The sequence below is a fragment of the Platichthys flesus genome, chromosome 1, assembly GCF_949316205.1.
Source record: "Platichthys flesus chromosome 1, fPlaFle2.1, whole genome shotgun sequence".
Classification (NCBI taxonomy): domain Eukaryota; kingdom Metazoa; phylum Chordata; class Actinopteri; order Pleuronectiformes; family Pleuronectidae; genus Platichthys; species Platichthys flesus.
The window spans coordinates 2,300,677-2,321,776 of NC_084945.1; the positions used below are offsets into that span (position 1 = coordinate 2,300,677).

Below are 21,100 nucleotides of genomic sequence, written 5' to 3' on the forward strand. Positions count from 1 at the left end.
AGGTTGTTTAAAATGAGTAACTTACCACTGTCTTCTGTTTGAGACACCAGTTTACCGTTCAGACAGAGCCTGCAGGAGCACAGAGATGAAGGTCAACACGGAAGAGGAAGAGGATTCAGGACTTCACATGACGTTAAATACAGCAACTGGGACAAAACCAATACCAGCAGAAGACGATGAAATCAGTGGAGGACATTCAGGCTCTCAAGGGGATGAACCCTGTTTATTTGAATGACTCCTCTAAGTGAAGCTCTGGATAAAGCAAAAATGGGTGACACTTCATTCCATGGGTCAGGTGTTTTCTAGAAAACTTCCCAGAAACCTTTTCTAGAATTAGCTTGAAATGATTAGTCATGAGGACATCGAGGGAAATTGATACCTCATTAAATCATTTTTATAAGGGAATCAAGAGAACCGTTGCTATAAAGTATCTGCTCCTTGCACATGGTTTTATTTATGTTCTATTAAACCTTAAAGCTTGAGAGAACCTTGGGTTTGTCCTGATTTGACCACATTTCTAAACAACCACTCATTCAAACACAGAAACACAGAGAGGATGGAAAATACCAGTTAAGAAAAAATATTAAACTCAAATTGCCGTAGAATTGTTTTGAGGGTTAAGATAAATGAAGAGAGAGTCGAGGGAGGGAGGAGGATGAGGAGGAGGATGAGGATGAGGATGATGAGGAGGATGAGGATGAGGAGGAGGAGGAGGATGAGGAGGAGGAGGAGGAGGAGGAGGAGGAGGAGGAGGATGAGGATGAGGATGATGAGGAGGATGAGGATGAGGATGAGGAGGAGGAGGAGGATGAGGAGGAGGATGAGGAGGAGGATGAGGATGAGGAGGAGGAGGAGGAGTAGGATGAGGATGATGAGGAGGATGAGGAGGAGGAGGAGGAGGAGGAGGAGGAGGAGGAGGAGGAGGAGGAGGAGGAGAAAAAGGAGGAGGAGGAGAAAAAGGAGGAGGAGGAGAATCTTACTGAACACCTGCAGACGTCATGATCACATCACCCGGCTCATAATCTGCTCCGAGGAAACTGCAGGGACACTCGCTCCTGAAAACACAACACAAACACACTCAGAAACACACAAACACACAACTGCAACAGATCACACGCGCGAGAGGAAAATGGGAAAATCCACAGAATATGGCCTTTATGAATCTCAGTATGATATATAACACAGTATATAATATAGGTTGAGTTGTTTTTAGACATTTTAATGACAAATTGCTCCACATTATGTCTTGAAGATGTTCGAAGCTCAGGCTTTATAATAAGATCTTTTTGAAAAATTCTAAATTACACATCCGTCTTTGGGTGATGTCAACGAAACACAGCTCAGCTTGTGTGTTACTGTGTGTTACTGTGTACTGTGTGTTAAATAGGGCTTTGTGTTACCTTAAACAGAGCATTATGGGTAATTTAGGAGGTGAACTCAGTGAGCGAGGTGTCGAGTCCTCCTTTAAAAACTCCTTATTCAGACAAAGTTTGTGTTAAGAGATTAAAAATGACATGTACCGTGTGGTAAACTGTCTGAAAGCCTTTGTGACATATAGGCCATCGGCACACATCGGCCTCTGTACTACAAATTCTTTCTCACTGGTTATCAGATATCTGTGTGGTCCCTGCTCCGAGTGGGAATGAAAGGGGGGTTTCACGGTGGATTCCTCGATGTAACTCGATCACATGGTAAGTAAGGCACCGCGCCGCCCAAGGATGTAAAACCTGCTGCATTTAAGAGGAATTAAGCTGCATGTCTACAGGGCAGAGCGGAGCTGAAAGGGGGGGGCACGATTACCCAGGTCTGCAGCAGAGACACAACTCTTCCCACTTAAAGGCTGACCTAGACCTCAGAGCAGATACAAATATCACTCTGAGAGGACTTGTCGGGTGGAGTGCCATTTAACAGGACTCACAAGCTTCACAACACTTGGCTCCTGAGTCCCTCCTGCTTCCTGCTTCCTGCTTCCTGCTTCCTGCTTCCTGCGGGTGGTTGATATAAAAAGGCCTGATATGACCCTGCATCACCGTTTGTGTTTGTCGAGATTAAATGTTTGTCCGACCGAATAAAAACTCCTACAAACCACTGCAGTGAAAATGTGTATATAATGTACATATTCAACATTTGTTACTTTTATTCTATTATCTCTTTTCCTTATTCTCTTGTCTGCCTCAGTCTGAGCTGCCTGCTGATGTTACAACTCAGTTTCCCTGGTGTGTGGATCAATAAAGTTTTATCTTATCTTATCTCGTATACAAAGCCTGAAAAATATGTGTCTTTGTCATAAGGGTTTGATATCATCTTATTATCATTTCCATTCAGAAACTTTTTACCCCCTAATATCAGTCTCAACCTCCAAAACCTTGTATCTGCTCCATAAATTAAAAAAAATCAGTTAGTACAAATCGCTATATCTCTCTCCTGGTATGGGAGACCTCCTCATCCTCTTCATCCTCCTCATCCTCCTCATCCTCACCTGTGCACACAGGTGAGTGTGCGGTGGTTGTAGAAGGATCCCTCAGGACAGACGCAGCCCTCCTCACACTCGTCCCCACAGCGCTGTGGGACGGACAGGGAGGAGCAGCGGCGCTGGCAGGACGACACACAGGTTCCATACTGCATGGTGGAGGGACAGGGGACGTCTGCACAGAGAGACAGGGGCTTTAGATCTCCATCCAATCATCCATCTATCCATCTATCCATCTATCCATCTATCCATCTATCTATCTATCTATCTATCTATCTATCTATCTATCTATCTATCTATCTATCTATCCATCCATCTATCTATCCATCTATCTATCTATCTATCTATCTATCTATCTATCTTTCTATCTATCTATCTATCTATCTATCTATCAATCTATCTATCTGTCTATCAGTCTATCTATCTGTCTATCTATCTATCTATCTATCTATCTATCTATCTATCTATCTATCTATCTATCTATCTATCTATCTATCTATCTATCTATCTATCTATCTATCTATCTATCTATCAATCTATCTATCTATCTATCTATCTATCTATCTATCTATCTATCTATCTATCTATCTATCAATCTATCTATCTGTCTATCAATCTATCTATCTGTCTGTCTATCTATCTATCTATCTATCTATCTATCTATCTATCTATCTATCTATCTATCTATCTATCTATCTATCTATCTATCTATCTATCTATCTATCTATCTATCTATCTATCTATCTATCTATCTATCTATCTATCTATCTATCTATCTGTCAATCTATCTATCTGTCTATCTATCTGTCTATCTATCTATCTATCTTTCTATCTATCTATCTATCTATCTATCTATCAATCTATCTATCTGTCTATCAGTCTATCTATCTGTCTATCTATCTATCTATCTATCTATCTATCTATCTATCTATCTATCTATCTATCTATATATCTATCTATCAATCTATCTATCTATCTATCTATCTATCTATCTATCTATCAATCTATCTATCTGTCTATCAATCTATCTATCTGTCTGTCTATCTATCTATCTATCTATCTATCTATCTATCTATCTATCTATCTATCTATCTATCTATCTATCTATCTATCAATCTATCTGTCAATCTATCTATCTGTCTATCTATCTGTCTATCAATCTATCTATCTATCTGTCTATCTATCTATCTATCTATCTATCTATCTATCTATCTATCTATCTATCTATCTATCTATCTATCTATCTATCTATCTATCTATCTATCTGTCAATCTATCTATCTATCTATCTATCTATCTATCTATCTATCTATCTATCTGTCAATCTATCTATCTGTCTATCTATCTATCTATCTATCGGTCAATCCATCTATCTATCTATCTATCTATCTATCTATCTATCTATCTATCTATCTATCTATTTGTCTGTCTGTCTGTCTGTCTGTCTGTCTGTCTGTCTATCTATCTATCTATCCATCCATCCATCCATCCATCCATCTATCAGCTGAACACTCACCACAGTCTGTAACGTGTGATCTGAAGTCGATGATGACGGAGAACCGTCGGCAGTGGCGAGCGTAGTGGGCGAGGGCGGAGCAGAGACAGGGCGTCCCACACTTACATGTGTCTGAGCGACACTGCTGATGGAACGCTGTGGGACTCAGGTACTCGTGGCAGGAGGAGAACACATCCTGGTTCAGGAGGTCACACATCCCAGAGGCGTAGGTCACTGAGCGGGAACACATCACGTTACAGGTGAAACAAACACAGAACATTAAATATCATATTGTTGAGTTATTATCACTGAGGTCGCTCAGTGTTGAACGTGACCAGCTGTGTTAGTTAGCTGAGCAGCAGCTGTAGACAAAAGACGGTTTAGTATTTGTTGAAGCACTGTAAATAAAATTAAATCTGTTAAATGTACCATTACCAAAATCATTTAATTGTTCATTTATAAGAAAATAATCTGAATCTTAAAAAGGGCAAAATATGTGGATTAACAGATCAAATCATTCTGTTCAAATCGCACAAAGAGGATTTTTCCATTTCTACCAGACATTAATACAAAATTAGTGGAAAGGTTTGAGGGGAGGGGCTGACCGGCCTGCTGGTGTGTGTCGCAGGGGTCGAGCGGAGGCGTGGTCAGACTGTGAGAACACGCCGACGAGACTCTCCAGGCGTTTCCAAACAGCTGCGGAGTGCTTTCTATCATCCCTGATGGAGATCTGCAGGAGGGACAGAGCACACGGTTGAATATGAATACACCGAAACGGATATTTACACCAATCTGTGGCTCCAACAAGCAATTATTGTCCAAACTGATGTTTTTCCTGTTCATAAATGAGGGATTCCTGTAAACACAATATGTCTGTAATTAAAGAGGTCCAATGAGAGCAACCTGCTGTTGCTCATTTCGAGCTTGTCCTCAAAACTTGGAGAATCTTGCAACCAGTTAGGACAGAGGTCAAGAGAAGGAAGGCAAAACTGTTCCAGTGACTTCAGTGACAGATCAGGATGATTTGAAGGGAAGCTGGAGCAGTCTAAAGGAGCCAGTCTGGAGAAGGTTTTTTCCCCAACAAATGTAAAATGTAATTTACGGCCTAGACCTCCCATCTTCGATCAGCTGGTTAACACCCGTTTGACATCGAATTTAGAATTAGAGGCTGGAGAGCACTACCTCAGTTAATGACACTGCTTGTGTCTCTATTCTTGGGCTTTGGAGGCCGAGCTGTTTCAAACTCTCCCTCAGCTGCTGCAGACAGACGCGTCCTTCCATTGCTATCTACCCCAGGATTCACTGCACCTCAGGGACTAGCCAAGACAATTGGCGGCGGATAGCGCGGAGATGTCCAATGCTTGAGTATCACATGTTTAAAAATCCAAGGTGCATTCAAACTTTCTCTACGAGCCGGGGGCGCCGATTGGGCCACTGGGGTCTTCCTTGGCTGGGTAGACCGCAAACTGAAACATAGCCACTGACTGATTCTCCTGATGGTTTTGTTCGCTGCATCGGCCCCATAAAGGATCCGTCATCACAATACTTCTTGACGAAATTCCATGAAGGGACTGTTGGGCCTCGGTGGAGGTATCAACTCGAAGTGATATTCTTCTCACTAATAAAACAGCACTGAGTTGTAATCTTCTCATAAAACTGGAATACCGCAGCTTTTCAGCGAAGTTAAACCCGATATAAATAAATAATATTCAAAAGTTTAGTTCCTTGAGTTCTTCTGTCAAGCAGCAAACGGCCACTTCAGTGATGAGTATCCATTTACAGCTGTTAGACAACATCCGCCCTTCACGCTCGTCCTTGGGACACGGTACAGTGCCGCTCCGCTAACACTCAATTCCTTGTTGAAGTGTCGAGTGGTGGCTCCTCTGGCCCGACTTAAAGAGCTGATCACTGAGCGAGGCGTTTGATGCCGAGCCGCCCGAACAGAGTGCTTTACAAAGAGAGAGAGAGAGAGAGAGCATCTAGCCATCACCTCGCCCTCTGCCTCTCTAACGGTAATGCACTCATTATCGGAGGGAGGATGGGGGGTGGGGGGGGGTTAAAGAGTAGCCGACAAACACACTTACAGGAAGTCGTCCTGGATGTTTCCGTTGAAGGTGCCGCACAGCCCCACCGTGTCGTCCTTCCAGCGCTCGTCGGCCTGCAGGTAGAGACGGAACTCCTTCCAGCTGTACTGCAGACGCAGGCCGAACGCCGTCTTCACCTGGAGGAACATGGACGACAGCTCCTGGATCTGGAAGACGTCTGCAGGGGACGAGATTTAACTCAATTAAAACTCTTTATTAAAGTCTCTTGATTGATTTCTACCAAAAAATCAATTAATCTACTAATTGTTTCAGTTTAGTTTAGTTTTGTCTGAAACTCTGCATTAAAGCTTCTGCATGAATAAAACCTGACAATCTAAGATATTTGTGAACTGTTGTAGATCAATCTCAAACGGCACCACAGCGCCACAGTCATGTGACAAGTGAGTACTACTCGGAGGGAGGCCATTTTGTGCGACCCACTGAGAGAAGTGAACAAAGCTGGCGGGTGATAGAAGATGAGAATGTTACCGTCAGAGTACGGCAGGGAGATGCGGTACTGTGAAGCCATGAAAACCTCCCCGACATGACTCAGCGTTATCTCCGTCCTCGGATCCTCGTCGATAACCAGGTTCACCGACTGGATGCAGGCCCCGTCCAAGTTCTGCAATTGAGGACAAGACGGTTTGATCAGTGAAGCTGTCATTTACTGAGACACACAAGAGGACACACACTGTGACACACACAGAAGAGTGTCTTAACGTGTTTGGAGTGTGTCTTTATTTATAGCACATTTAAAACAACTTGGTTGACCAAAGTGCTTCACAAAGTAAAAGGTACAACTAGAAAACAGAAATTTGCATTATATCATAATACTAAGTAAAATAGAAAAAATAGATAACAACTTTCACAACTCGACAAGAAGTCCAAAGAGAAGAGATGTGTCTTTAACAATGATTTGAGGCGTGGGAGAGAGGAGGCAGATCTAATAGGGAGTGAGTTTCTCAAAATGTCTGTCAAACAAACTCAGGAGAAGGTCTGGAGCCACTGACTTGGACAAACAGCCCCTGAATGAAGCTGCTTCCAGACCTGAACTCTGGAGGACGTCCGGAGATCCTCCAGAGTTCAGGTCTGAAAACAGCTTAATTCATTTTAGTTGCATAAAATATATCAGATCTTAATCTCAGGACGTGTGTCACGAGCATTCAGACGAGAACCATCAGGGTGAAAAGAAACAGAGAATGTCCGAGAGTGAATCATATTTGTAAGAACACTTGAACACGTGTAATTCAAACTCACTAATGTCTCTAAACTGGACTCAAACACCTCGATGAGGTTCAAACCACGACTGGAGACTTGGCCTCGTCGCTACCAGTGAACGATCCAGCTCCATGAATCGTCTCTTTCATGAGCGGCAGGATCCTCACAGCCGTTTTAACACCCACCTCACCCGCCCCCCCCACCCCCTACCCCGTCTACTCTTCCCATCGTTCATCTCCTGTTTTCGCATAACCTTCTCTCTGTCCTGACCCCCCCATCCCCCCACCCACCGCCTCCCTTCACCTCCCGCTGCACTACAAAGCCGTGCACAGCTCTGTCACTCAGGCCAGATAAGGTAATCCTGTTCACTTGGCTGTTCGAGGTCCCGGGCTCTGATGAGTGCGACATCTTATATCTCGCCTCCTCCCTCTGGTTCGCCGAGCGGCTCAAAGGCTGCTCGGAAATCGGAGGAAGCTTTTCATGTTTCATTATCTCCCAGTTTGATCGAGAGGTTTTCCAGGTGTCGTCTGAGAAGCCTCCCGGACTCAGCAGGGATTACGGAGCAGTTAAACAACGATATGATCTACATGACGGACAAACTGCAAACTGTGGAGTCCGTCCAGCAGTTTGAGGGAGAGAGACAAGAGAGTCACAAGTCAGCAGTAACACTGTTAGCTATAAATGCAGTAACTCACGGCTCCACAGGGGGCGTTCTGGATGGTGACAGTGAACTTTCCGGAGTTTCGGCTCTTGGCGAGGACGTACTGACACGTCGCAGGAAAAGTGAAGATCCGTCCGTCAAACGACTGAAAAAACATATCCCCAGTAACCGAGCACTCGCCTGCAGAGACACAAATACTCTATCAGAGGTGTAATGAAGTACAAATACTAGCATGTGTACCTAATATGGGTTTTTCTCATATTTCTCTCTCTCGTTTTCTGGCGACTTTTTACCTCAACTTGCGACATTTTAACACAAATATCTGAACTTTCTTTTCCTGACATTGTGAAAACAGGCTTGTCACTTTAGTTTTACTGCATTAAGGAAGATTTATCTGTATTAATCCGCTGGGGTCTCCTCATGTCCTGTAGTGGGTGAATAATCCAACTGGAGAATCATAATCACCATTTATCTCCATGTGCACAACGTAACATTTAAACAGCTGCAGTGGACGGCTGGAAATTCGAACAGAGGGTTAGGGTTAGTGTAGGTGTTGATTTTCTGATTATTTTGCCAGATTTCTTGACTTAAAGTCGTTAAAAGTTTCTCAGGACAAGTGTCATCTTTCCTTGGTCCATAGCGAACAAGCTTTCTTCACCTCCTCTTTTCTTTTCCTAGAACTAGGACGACTCCCTTCTTCGTCGCTCTGTACTGAAAACCTTTTTTCTTCCATTTATTAAATAACTTTTTTCCTCCAGGATCCCAAAGTAAGGAAACCATCTCTTAAGTAGAGCGATGTCTTCTCTCTTGGTTCAACCAAGGTGGTCTAGTGGCAGAAACTTGGACTATGGGCAGGGAAGGTCTCTGGTTCGTCTCTGGTTCGACTCCATGGAGAGACAACAAAAGACGAACCTGGATTGATCTGTCCAAAAATCCAAGAGTCTCCCTACCCTATCTAGTGCCCCTGAGCAAGGCACCTTACTCCCCCAACCCCCTATCTAGCGCCGTACATGGTCGCTCACTGCTCTGTGTGTCCTGCACCAGATGGGTTAAATGCAGAGGATAAATATACCTACCATTGCATGAGTGTGTTGTGCATGTCTGTGCATGTGTTTGGTATAAATAAACGTATCTTCATTTTAATCTTAATGTCAACACTTATTGGACAGTGAGGAGAAGCTGACGTGTTGAGGGCATCTCCGCTTTGTAATCAATGAATCGCCTGCACCACCGCTCTGTGGTGAAACCCCCCCTCCCAGAGAGAGAGGGCACAAACCAGGGCAGCTGTAGTCGGTGCAGTTCCACACTCCACCCGTGCACGTGCTGAAACAGAGAGCAGGTGGAGAACATGAAAGCCTGAGCTGATCACTGAGAGAAGCTGGACACAGTGAGTCCAGGTGCTCAGATCTGAGGAGATTAAACACACTTCATGGACAATACACTGATTTTGTTTTACATACGTGATGATGACATGTGATGCAACAAACAACTGGGCTTCATTCAAACGCAAAGGAGACGAGGTTTCGTGGGAAATAATGTGTTTTAAAGCGTAAAAACTATTTCAATAGATCATTAAGCATCAGCCACATGTTGAACAGACGTGTGAGGGGAGAGACGTTGAACTCCTCTCACCAGTTGTTGCATTCCTCCTGCAGCGTCTGTCCGGACGGGTAGAACATGCCGTGGTACTCGCAGGGACAGTCGGTGGGCGTCACACAACCCCCGTCCTCGTAGATCAGACCTGAGGACGAAGAACAGCCTCATGTCATCTGGAGTCAAATGTAAAACAAAGAGGAAGATGAAGGGTTTTCTGCTTATGTCTGTTTGATTGGGGGCAGATCTGGATTGAGATTTCAGGAATAAAGTCGTAATTGAAGAGAAGGTGATAATATTAGAAAGATAAAGTTGGACAATTGTTAAGGAAATAACAAGTTTTACTCCTGGATCCAAAATCGTCTTCAAATCTATTTGTGATTTGAAAAAACGAAATCTATTTGAATAAAACACATTCTCCTCCATCAACGAGACGCTTCCTCCAAGTCTGTGTTGTTGTTTTCTTTCCAATAGATCCCACAATCTCTATCTCTAAAAAATCTTTAATAATCTTTAATAATGTGGTGCTGATGAGACGAGAGATTACATTTTTAATTATCGCTGAAACTTATACAGAACTTATAACTTATAACGATCTAACACGGGTGGATCTCCTGATATTCCCCCTGAAATGACACAGAACCTCCATCGTAGTATCCAGACTGGAAGATGAAACACTGCTTTCTAGAACAGACGAGTGGTTCGAGTGGAAACTGACCGTCGGGACAGTAGCATCCGTCCAAACAGGCCAGTTTGCTGTCGATGCACGTCCGCTCCAGGCTGCAGGACTCCGGGCAGCAGCTGATGCATTCCCTGTACTGCAGACCGAGAGGACACTGCCTCGCTGGCCACAGTTGGAAACATGACATGTGAAAAACGACTTCTGCCAAGACTGAGGTTAGCACGTGAAGGGATTTGATCACAAAGCAAACACATCGACACAGAAACCCGCAGTGAAGATAACATCAGAGCCTTCAAACTGATCTCAGAGCTGATTCAACACCGGATACAACGAGTGAGCGGAAACTTAAACCAGCTGAACTTTGAGATGGGAAATAAATCTGATTCACCAAAAAATAACAAACTTTAAATCTTTATATAAAAATGTGCTAAAATGTAGGAGTTTGTGTTACTTTGTTGTTATACAAGTTCCCTGAATGCTTTTTTTTTTGCCAAAACCTGACTGCTGAAAACTATTTTGGTGGTTTTCAGTCATTTGATTTGATTTTTTGACATTTTGTTATATTTGATTTTATTTTTTTCATGCCACTCTGTGTCTCTCATTAGTTTACATAGCCCATGTAAATAAATAATATTACTGAGTACATATAAGTCAAACCGTAGTAATTTGTGTAATATTTACTGTTCAACTTGACTTGCTGCACTTTGTGTACGTCACAGGTTCTTTGGTTATTTGTATAATTCGGTTGAAACACAATCAGAACACAAAACACAGTAATCTACCACAAAAAGCCACTTCGCTATCTCGACTTTGCACAAATCCACGATGAGGATCTCATAATAATGACGACTGAAATCTTTTAATCACGACCTATAGATATGGATACAGATATTGCGATGACATTAAATGAATTGTGTAATCTATATGTGCAGCTACTCTAAAGACACGTGGAGGAACGTACCACAGTGAGGAATGTGCTGCCTCCAGTCGTGCAGTGGGTGGTCGGCGTGGGCACAGGCCCGGGCGTACTCGCTGAACACCTGGCACACCACGTCCCCGCTGGGGCCCGACCTTCACAGAGCAACAAACATTTGAATTGAATTATTGACATATGGATATAGATTAGAGCTGGAGAGGCATGGTTGCTTCTCCCTTCTTCTTTTTTCCCGATATAAATGAATAAAGAGATGTAATCAAATCAAATGCTCTCAGTCGTCTTCACGGACTCAGACAGAAGATCCCCAACATCACAAAGCAGCGTTTACCATTTCCCATATCAAGAACATTTCACTTTGATTTAATTATGTGGGACGATGCCAACGCATTGCTAATTATGGACAAATTCAGAACTTAATTCTTCATTCAAGGAAGCTCATCTTCAATCAGGGATCAATGAATGTGTTCGCTCTCACAGGCAGAGGTCGTTGGAGCAGCCGGCCATGAACGACAGTGGACTGACAAAGTCGTGGCAGCTCTGAAACGGAGGATCCAGCAGCATCGCACAAACCTCCTCCACTTTCTGCAGAGACACACACAGGCAGTCCCACGCATTTAGCAGCACATTAATTGAGTTAACACATTTCTTTGTTGTGTTTCATGTTGTGTTTTGTGTTACCAGCAGGACGTGAGCGTCGACTCCGACACAGGGTGAGGAGAAGCCAGACGGCACCGAGAGACATCGGGCCTGATGTGGCTCCGTCTCCACCCAGCTGTTCCCAAACAGTTCTACCTCATGAGTCAGGACGCCTGTCAGAGAGAGAGAGAGAGAGAGAGAGAGAGAGAGAGAGAGACACAGAGAGAGAGAGAGAGAGAGATTAATAAAAGAGTTGGACTAAAGTTTCACAAGCTAACTTTTCATTTATAGAATAAACTACGCAGAAAAGATAAATGTTTCTGTTTATATTTTATGTAAAGGGTTTTATTTCTTAATTCAAGTTCTATATATGACTTTGAATTAAGAAATATCACTCACTCAATTGTGTTTCTTAGTAACCCAATCATTGAATTTTTACATTCTGCCCTCACATCCCCAGGGTCGGACTGTACCACCTTCAAATGACTGTGTTTATACACTAAGCTCTGAACTGTAACTGAGGTGACTAGCTTCAGCGGTGACATCTCACCGTAGCTCGTCTTCAGGTCGTCCTGGACGTCTGCGTTGAAGTTTCCACACATGCCGCAGGTTCTGCCCACGAACTCCGGGCTGAGCTTGATGTAGACGGAGCCGCTGCGTCCGTCCCAGGCCAACGTGAAGCCGTGCCGCCGCGTCACCAGCACGTACTGGGAGATCTGCTCCAGCTGCAGGTCGTGGATGTGATGAGGCAGCTGCACACTGAAGAAGAAGAAAGGTTTGAACATGTTGTAAAAAGATGGAAATAAAAATGCTAAAATGCTAAAAACGATGGTATATAAAGATGATTTGTCTGCTACACCGCTGACCTTTGACCTTTGAAGGTCACGTTGGTGCTGTGCAGCCGGACCTCGCCCTCCCACGGCAGGAAGAGGCTGACTGATCGTTGGCAGGCGTAGGGAGCGGCGCCGCAGTCTGGATCATTGTGGACCTGGAAACAACAAAGTGGGATTTGTTCCCATGTGCCGTGACGTGTGTGACGATTTATAATTAATCCAAATGTGGATTAAGTAGAAAACTGTTCACAACCAATTCACCATTTACTCCTGTTTGAGTTGCTCTATAGTTCCCAGCTGTTTTAAAGAGTTCTGTCTCCAGCAGGAACCAATCGGCTCGATGCCACAGAAATCACTACATTATGAACTATTAAGTATGATATCAGTCAAACAACAGACAACAGTATGAGCAATTATTGGATAATTCTGTTTGTCATTTAGATTTTCAACCTGATAATAATCGGACGTATATTGTGATACTTATCGATGACGAGTGACAACAACATTTTTATCTTGATATGATTTTCGGCGTTATCGCCCAGCCCTAGTTTTATGCTTTTAAAGCTCTTTCCTGTGGTGAGCAGATATGGTAACTTGATGAAAAGAGAAATCAGGGGCCACTAGTCAAGCCTCAGTTTACCTAACAGACAGATTTCAAAGTGTTTCATCTCAAATGTCTCTCCAGTCTCTCCAGTTCATGTTCAACCTGTCAGATTTGCAGCAGTTTCATATTTTCTTTTTGCTCATCAAAGGCTTCTTATCATTTATGCTCTCCATTAATATATTGTCACTAATCATAATGAATATGGATCTTGTCATGTTCCCTGTGTGGTTGTAGTTTTCCCGTCCACGGCTACAGTGTCCGCCGCCTGTTCAGGAGAACAAAGTCCCAGTCTGTTGCAGATGCTTCAGGGGATTGTGGGTAATTGCAGTATTTAATGGTAATTGACTCTAATAACCAGATAGCTTTCACTAATCTTCAGAGCGAATCTTTTCCTCGGGCTCTGGAGCAGAGGTCCAAACTCTCCCCGGCTGGATGCAGGCGTTGAGGCGAGACCCTCTGGGCAGCTTCTGGTCGGGGGGGATTTATTTTGTCCTGGTGCTGGTGAGTCTGAACTGACCTGGACCACGATGCCGGCCTGAGCGGTTTCCTCGCAGTCCCTCAGCAGCGTGTAGGTGCAGCGGCCGGGGAAGTGGAAGTAAAGGCCGTCGAAGGTCTCGAAGTTGTACTGACCCCAGGTCCTGCAGGTCATCTCCCTCTCGAAGCCGGGGTTTGGAACTGAGCCACAGGAGACAAGAGGACGCCGTTGGTTTGATACTCAAATGGGTTTTAAAAAAAGACGAACATCAGGTGTGTGGTTTACCAGTTTGACATCTGTGGCCAGTGGCCTGATACAAGCTGCAGTCACATGACTCCGACTGGACGCACTGACCTCCGTTCAGACAGGGGAACTCACACGGCTCCGCTGAGAGAGAGAGAACCAACAAATACACAATTACAACACAAAACAGGGAATTACATTCATCATTTATCAATTTCAAACACTGGTTACAGGCTGACAGAGCCCCAGACCTCCAGACCTCCAGAGCCCCAGAGCCCCAGATCCCCAGACCTCCAGACCTCCAGACCCCCAGAGACCCAGAGCCCCAGAGCCCCAGAGCCCCAGAGCCTTAGACCTCCAGATCCCCAGACCTCCAGACCTCCAGACCCCCAGAGACCCAGAGCCCCAGAGCCCCAGAGCCCCAGAGCCCCAGAGCCCCAGACCTCCAGACCTCCAGAGCCCCAGAGCCCCAGATCCCCAGACCTCCAGACCTCCAGACCCCCAGAGCCCCAGAGCCCCAGACCTCCAGACCTCCAGAGCCCCAGAGCCCCAGATCCCCAGACCTCCAGACCTCCAGACCCCCAGAGCCCCAGAGCCCCAGAGCCCCAGAGCCCCAGAGCCTTAAACCTCCAGAGCCCCAGAGCCCCAGATCCCCAGACCCCAGACCTCCAGACCTCCAGAGCCCCAGAGCCCCAGAGCCTCAGACCTCCAGACCCCCAGAGACCCAGAGCCCCAGAGCCCCAGAGCCCCAGAGCCTTAGACCTCCAGAGCCCCAGAGCCCCAGATCCCCAGACCCCAGACCTCCAGACCTCCAGAGCCCCAGAGCCCCAGAGCCTCAGACCTCCAGACCCCCAGAGACCCAGAGCCCCAGAGCCCCAGATCCCCAGATCCCCAGACCTCCAGACCTCCAGAGCCCCAGAGCCCCAGAGCCCCAGGGCCCCCAGATCCCCAGATCCCCAGATCCCCAGACCTCCAGACCTCCAGAGCCCCAGAGCCCCAGAGCCTCAGACCTCCAGACCCCCAGAGCCCCAGAGCCCCAGAGCCCCAGATCCCCAGATCCCCAGACCTCCAGACCCCCAGACCCCCAGAGCCCCAGACCCCCAGAGCCCCCAGATGCTTGGTTTAGGAATCAACAGATCACGTCTGTAGGTACCATCTGTCTGCCCCGCCCCCAGCTGAACGCACCACCAAGCATCGAACGTCCTGCGGTAACACCATCTGCTCAGTGGGCTTCCTGCTCGTCGGCCCGCTGAGCACAGGTACGATAACGACTTCTACTTAAACACTGTGTCCCTGCTGTTCAGTCCGTCAGGGGACAACAGACGCATCACCTGTTGCTCAGTTTGAACCACAGACATAATGCAGCTGCCTGGCGACTGACCGCAGTTTTAGCCATATATCCCCCTCCTCCATGTCAGTGGATGGGACACGGGTGAAACTAAACAGTCGTGGTACACATCAAATAAATGTGGTGGTGCAAATTTCTAAAGAGAAGTCTGCCTACTCAGAGTATACAGACCCAAATGATACGGATTTAACGCAGGGCTTCTGTTGCCCCTGAGGGTTGAGGGGCCCTTGGGCACTCTCATGCCCTGGTTGGTAGTTTGACCTCGTCCACGCTGCCTCACGTGGACAACATCAACCTCTGTGAACTCACCTGGACTCAGACGAATCGACGACCTCAGGGCCTCCTTCACTTGCCTGGTGATGAGGGAAACATTAACCGGGCGCTGGTCTGGGGCGAGGGCTCCATTGACTGGTGACGCCGAGTTGTTTGATGAATCTGAGCCCGTCAGTGATTGGTCAGGAGGTGTTGCATTGGACCGTGATTGGTTATGAGACGTTAAGCTGTACGATGACAGCTGGGGAGAAGTTTCTGAGCTGGCTGTGAAATTATTGTCCGACACTATGGAGGTTAATGATTGGTCAGGAGACGATTGATTTGATGCTTTGGCGCCAGTTGTTGATTGGCTCGGCGGTGTTTGGATGGGTTTCACAGAGCTGACTGCTGAAGGGTCAGATAAGGGGATGGGTGGTGCATTGTTATCTGGTGACTGAAGCACTGATAGTACGGTTGGTGGTAATTGGCTGGCTGGTGTTGTGGTTGGTGGTGATTGGCTGGCTGGTGTTGTGGTTGTTGGTGATTGGCTGGCTGGTGTTGTGGTTGTTGGTGATTGGCTGGCTGATGTTGTGGTTGTTGGTGATTGGCTGGCTGGTGTTGTGGTTGGTGTTGATTGGCTGGCTGGTGTTGTGGTTGGTGGTGATTGGCTGGCTGGTGTTGTGGTTGGTGTTGATTGGCTGGCTGATGGTGATTGGCTGGCTGGTGTTGTGGTTGGTGTTGATTGGCTGGCTGGTGTTGTGGTTGGTGGTGATTGGCTGGCTGGTGTTGTGGTTGGTGTTGATTGGCTGGCTGGTGGTGATTGGCTGGCTGGTGTTGTGGTTGGTGTTGATTGGCTGGCTGGTGTTGTGGTTGGTGGTGATTGGCTGGCTGGTATTTTCCTTGCTGTTGTACTGCCTGATGATTTTCTGGCTGATGCCGTACTTGTTGGTGATTGGCTGGTTGGTACTGTGGTAGCTGCTGATTGGCTATGTTCTATCTCTGTTGGAGATTGGCTGGATGGTGTTGGGCTAATTGGTGAATTAACAGGTGATGGTGTTCTGCTTTGCGATTGGCTGGTTGGTACTCTGGGGGTTGGTGATTGGTTCGGTAATGTTGTTGCAGATTGGCTGGTTGGTACTGTGGGAGTTGGTGATTGGTTGTATCGTGATGTGTTGCCTGGTGATTGGCTGGATGATCCTGTTCTTGATGAACTAATCGGTGCAGACGACTGGTCAGAGCCGAGCGTCCATGAGGGCGTCGGCGTCCTCTCTGTGCTGGAGAACGTCTGGTTGGACGCGGCCGTCCGGCTGACCGATGCACCGCTGGAGGAGGAGGTGTTGTTTTCTAGTGCAGCAGCTTTTGTCTGGAGGTTCTACAAGGAAAAGAAATCATCAACAGGTATTTCATGAAGCTGCGGTGACAATTCAACCAAATATATTAAATCAGACGCAGCAAAGTCCCTGTCGCACAATCTGATTCTTTAAATTAATTCCACGACTTTCATATCTTATCATCTTATCAAGCTCTGCTCTCGGGTGAGATTAATTCAGATTTGATTAAAAATGTAGGGACGCCCGCAACTTTGGTCGGTGCAAAAGAAATTCCTCCAAGACTTACGCAACTATTTTGCCAAACCACAGTCCTGACTGGTGAGGACAGAAACGGGGGGGGGGGGGGGGGGGGGGGGGGGGCGACGATGGGAAGAGAAGAGGCCGAAGAGAAAAGAGCTGTCATCCTGTCTTCACTAACGACTCCTCTGTGACTGCTCAACAACGCTTTCCCATCCAGGTCGACGAACCACACCCACTCCGCACCCCCTCCCCTGTGAGCTCTGTTGTGTGAGACAGGCATCGAGTCGGCTGTTGAACTGAAGTGGGAACTCCCCCTGCAGGTCAGAGTTACTGAGCTGCAGAAACAGGTTGTGCAATCTGCCTCCGAAGAATAAAACTCTAAATATTCAATATATTTTAGATTATGTTAGATTTTCCTCAGAAAAAGGATAATATCCAGTAACAGCAGTTTGTCTGTTATCTAGTGAGGATGAGTCCTCTTGTGTTCTTGTCTCTTTAATGTGGTGTATTTGTGTATGTTTTTGTGCTGCATCAGTCATTGTGTGTTACCTTTAGTGTACATGCAGGCCACACCTATGTTTTATCTATTTTACATCGCCTACTTGTTTGATTGATTCTTCAACTTGAATTGTGAGATCAAATTGTGGCATCCGTGGAACTTTGTGTCCGCACTTTGAGCCTCCCTGGATTCCTGAGCTTTGATACCAGAAGGTTTCATAAAGCAGATGGCAAGTGGGTTCAAAGGGTTTGTAACTATGAATTATTAATCACTGATCAGTTTCAGAGTAGATATCAGAAAAGAGCTGGTTGAACACGAACACAGTGTCGACCCAGATGTCAGGATAAAGATCTGACATGAGATACATCCGCTCTCTTCCACCTGCGGCACCTGTGACCAGTCGCTGCTTTTTGCTTTGTTTGCTGCAGCTCTTATATTCTGCAGCGGATTCTCACGCCTCTCTGAGCCAAAGCGAAGCCGCACAAAGGCAGCGGCCACATTCAGGCAGATTCGGCTCCGACAGAGGACGAGGGAGACAACAGAGCAGCTACTGTAAAGCCCAGCTGGGACTCTGTCACATGTGTGTCTCTGAGCGGGGGGGAGGACGTGACCATGAGCGAATTTTACTGTTGTGCTTTGAAGAGTTAAATCCAAAGGGATTAAAGCACATGACCAGTTTGTGGATCATCTGGGTGCAGCCGGACCTCAGGGGACATTTTCTGTTTTTATCTAGAAAATGGAGAAAGCAGTATTTCACAGACACTTGGTTCAGAATTATAAAATTGTTTTGTAGTTATTACTTAAATTAATAGCTGCTCATTTTAATTTCTGAAAACCTGCAACTAGATTTTTTCCATCGCTTTCATGTGAATTATTAAAATATATATAACTGATCATCTTATACAAGCATAAAGCGAAAATATTTGAAATCCATACTGAAAATAAATAAACATTGGGTCCGGGCTGGACAATAACATAAAATCAATAATTATTGAAATATATCATTTTCAACAATAGGATTTTTTTTTGAAGGCTAATATATATCAATAAAATGCATAAAAATTGTGTTTGCTAATAATTAACTGTTTATCAAGCAGAGTTAAAAACAACAAATTTCCCTCAGAAGCATGAACGAAATGTGAAAGAAAGAATTATTCGATATTTATCTTTAAAATCTTTTTTCTCAGGTCTGTGTGTTATTATAAGCATTGCAGTTAATGTGTGTGTGTGTGTGTGTGAGTGCGTGTGTGATCTGAGGTTGTGTGTTTGCCGTCTGATCAGCTCCATCAGCATCGGCGCTCAGTGCCTACCTGCCCTCCCTGGGAAGCGGTGTCCCATTTCTGCTGCTTTATCCTGCTGCTCCTGCTGCTGGGACAGAGGGAACAAGGGGAGGTTTGTTCACCGCTGCAGGTCCCCCCCCCCCCCCTGCACACCACAAACCAACACACTGGACACCACCAACCCACCAACCCACCAACCAACAAGAAATACAAAAAATATCAAACAAATACAGTCTGCTGCTCTAAATACGACTGGTTGAAAACTAATAAATCAAAGTTACAATAAGGGATGAAACCCACATTTGTTCTATTTAACACATTTTTCTGAGATTGAATCAAATAAAGTATCAAAAGTGAAGAAATGCTCTCGTGAATTTTCCTAAAGTCCAAGCTGACATATTAATTTTGCTCTCTCTGTGTTTGCAACTGTTCAAAAGTCAAACAACTCTTTTTTAAAGACCACAGAAGATGGATTTTAATCAGTTTCACTTTAAATATTCACTCACGGCTCAATTTAAATTCTAACATATTAGAATAACCATTTAATAACAGGGAATCCAGTAAACAGTACTGTGCAAAAGTTCGAGTGACTTCAGATTATCACTCGAGATCATCAATGAGGAGTCTGATTGGTCAAAGATTCCCCCTGCAGCAGATCATTGAGACCAAATAAGGAGTCACAAAGAACTGCATTCTTATTGATTCATTATTTTTAAAGCATCCTCAATTACCTCAAACTTTTGCACAGCTCCTGCTTATTACTTATAAAATAATAATTCATGATGAAGAAATGAAAAACTTCACGTCTAAAATTAAAGTAAAATAAACTCACTTATTCACTTCATCCCATTTAGAGATGTTCACTCTGTCAGCAGCCCAGGAAAGATGAGCTGGAATCAAATAGAATAATCAAACACTTGTAATGGAGAAACTTATTTACCACAATTTAAACCAATTTCACTTCGGATTATAAACTTCACACAGCAGAGGAGACACATGAGGAAACGCGTCTTTAACGAGGAGAGGAGTCTCTGAGCTGCAGCAGCATCTTCATCAGTGTGTCCTCCTCTTCCTCTCATCTCCTCACTCACCCTGGTAGATGAGGACCAGACACACGGCTGACACGCGGAGGAGCCTCTTCCAGCCTCGTGTCAGCGGGTGAGGATCCATGCGTCGCTCCTGGCTCAGTTCTGTGTGGACAGCATCACCCGGTGAAAACCCTCCGCAGCGTCCGGCTGCTCCACCCGCATCTCCCCGCGGCGGCCCGGCGCGCGCCTCAAGAACCACCGCACCTGCTCATTAACATAAAATATGCGCGTGTGGGCGGGGCCTGGGGCAGGTGTGCTGCTGCTGCAAGAGGAGGACGCTGACGTGACCGGAAACCAGAGATCAAAGCGGCACGTGGAGCTAAAGAGAATTTTGTAAGAAGTTAAAATAAGAGTTAAAGTTGAATTAAACATGATGAAACTCAACGAGAGGACAACGTGTGCAGGAGCCACGTGACACTGCGCCATCTGGTGGTCCAGAGGCAGTTTATCATGGTCATTTGAGAGCTTATTAATCGACAGATCAGAGCTGTATTATATCATCTGTTGTAGCTCTTCACCTGAATTGAAGTGAAATCACATATTATCACCAACATGTCGTGATGATGCATTTGGTCTGACACCAGATCAGTGGCTACAATACAGGAAATGAAGTCGAACTCACTCTTCTTGTTTCAAAACGCAGTCCTTCACTCTTCAGTCTCTTTCCTAGGTTTGTGTTAGAAGATCTGTATTTTTACTTCAGCGAAATATAAATTCAAGACTTTAACTTGTACTGGAGCAGATTTGTATAAAATATAATATTTACAATATGTGAACTGAGCATGATGAGTTGTTGCACAGTGAATTCCCGACTCCGGTTTCCTTTGTGTGTCTCCTCCGTCTGCTGCTCAGACCGTGACGACCCGACTTGACCCCGAACACATGACCTTCTGATAGAGATCACGAAACACTAAACTCAGGAGAATAAACCTTGGATATTACTGAGGTGACCCCACAGTCACCCGCCTTGTATTTGCATGTGAAAGTCTGGTTTCCACAGAGGAGGCGCTTCCTGTCGGCTTGTCCGTACGTCCGTCCGGGTGAAAAGGCCTTTGACTGACTGCAGCCTCAGAGGCCCCAGCAGGTTTTGTGTGGCCGAGTCCGGAGGTGTCACCTTTCATAAATGGACCCT

At 45.5% G+C, this 21,100-nt stretch overlaps 1 protein-coding gene across 1 annotated transcript in view; it reads right to left on the reverse strand.

The window, feature by feature from the left end:
• LOC133956420 (otogelin-like) overlaps nt 1-20,050 on the reverse strand; it is a 50,202-nt gene extending 30,152 nt beyond the window's left edge. The window contains exons 1-23 of the mRNA XM_062391438.1: nt 19,972-20,050; nt 19,713-19,770; nt 18,911-18,968; nt 16,743-16,902; nt 15,588-16,433; nt 13,973-14,074; nt 13,730-13,887; nt 12,642-12,763; nt 12,326-12,534; nt 11,818-11,948; nt 11,615-11,721; nt 11,164-11,273; nt 10,239-10,364; nt 9,560-9,668; nt 9,204-9,250; nt 7,962-8,107; nt 6,538-6,670; nt 6,049-6,226; nt 4,570-4,694; nt 3,986-4,198; nt 2,480-2,645; nt 981-1,055; nt 26-69 (exon numbers count right to left, since the gene is read on the reverse strand). Coding sequence (XP_062247422.1) covers nt 26-69; nt 981-1,055; nt 2,480-2,645; nt 3,986-4,198; nt 4,570-4,694; nt 6,049-6,226; nt 6,538-6,670; nt 7,962-8,107; nt 9,204-9,250; nt 9,560-9,668; nt 10,239-10,364; nt 11,164-11,273; nt 11,615-11,721; nt 11,818-11,948; nt 12,326-12,534; nt 12,642-12,763; nt 13,730-13,887; nt 13,973-14,074; nt 15,588-16,433; nt 16,743-16,902; nt 18,911-18,968; nt 19,713-19,770; nt 19,972-20,050 — 3,502 coding nt within the window. The remainder of the gene's footprint in view (nt 1-25; nt 70-980; nt 1,056-2,479; nt 2,646-3,985; nt 4,199-4,569; nt 4,695-6,048; nt 6,227-6,537; nt 6,671-7,961; nt 8,108-9,203; nt 9,251-9,559; nt 9,669-10,238; nt 10,365-11,163; nt 11,274-11,614; nt 11,722-11,817; nt 11,949-12,325; nt 12,535-12,641; nt 12,764-13,729; nt 13,888-13,972; nt 14,075-15,587; nt 16,434-16,742; nt 16,903-18,910; nt 18,969-19,712; nt 19,771-19,971) is intronic.
• Nucleotides 20,051-21,100: the final 1,050 nt, after the last annotated feature.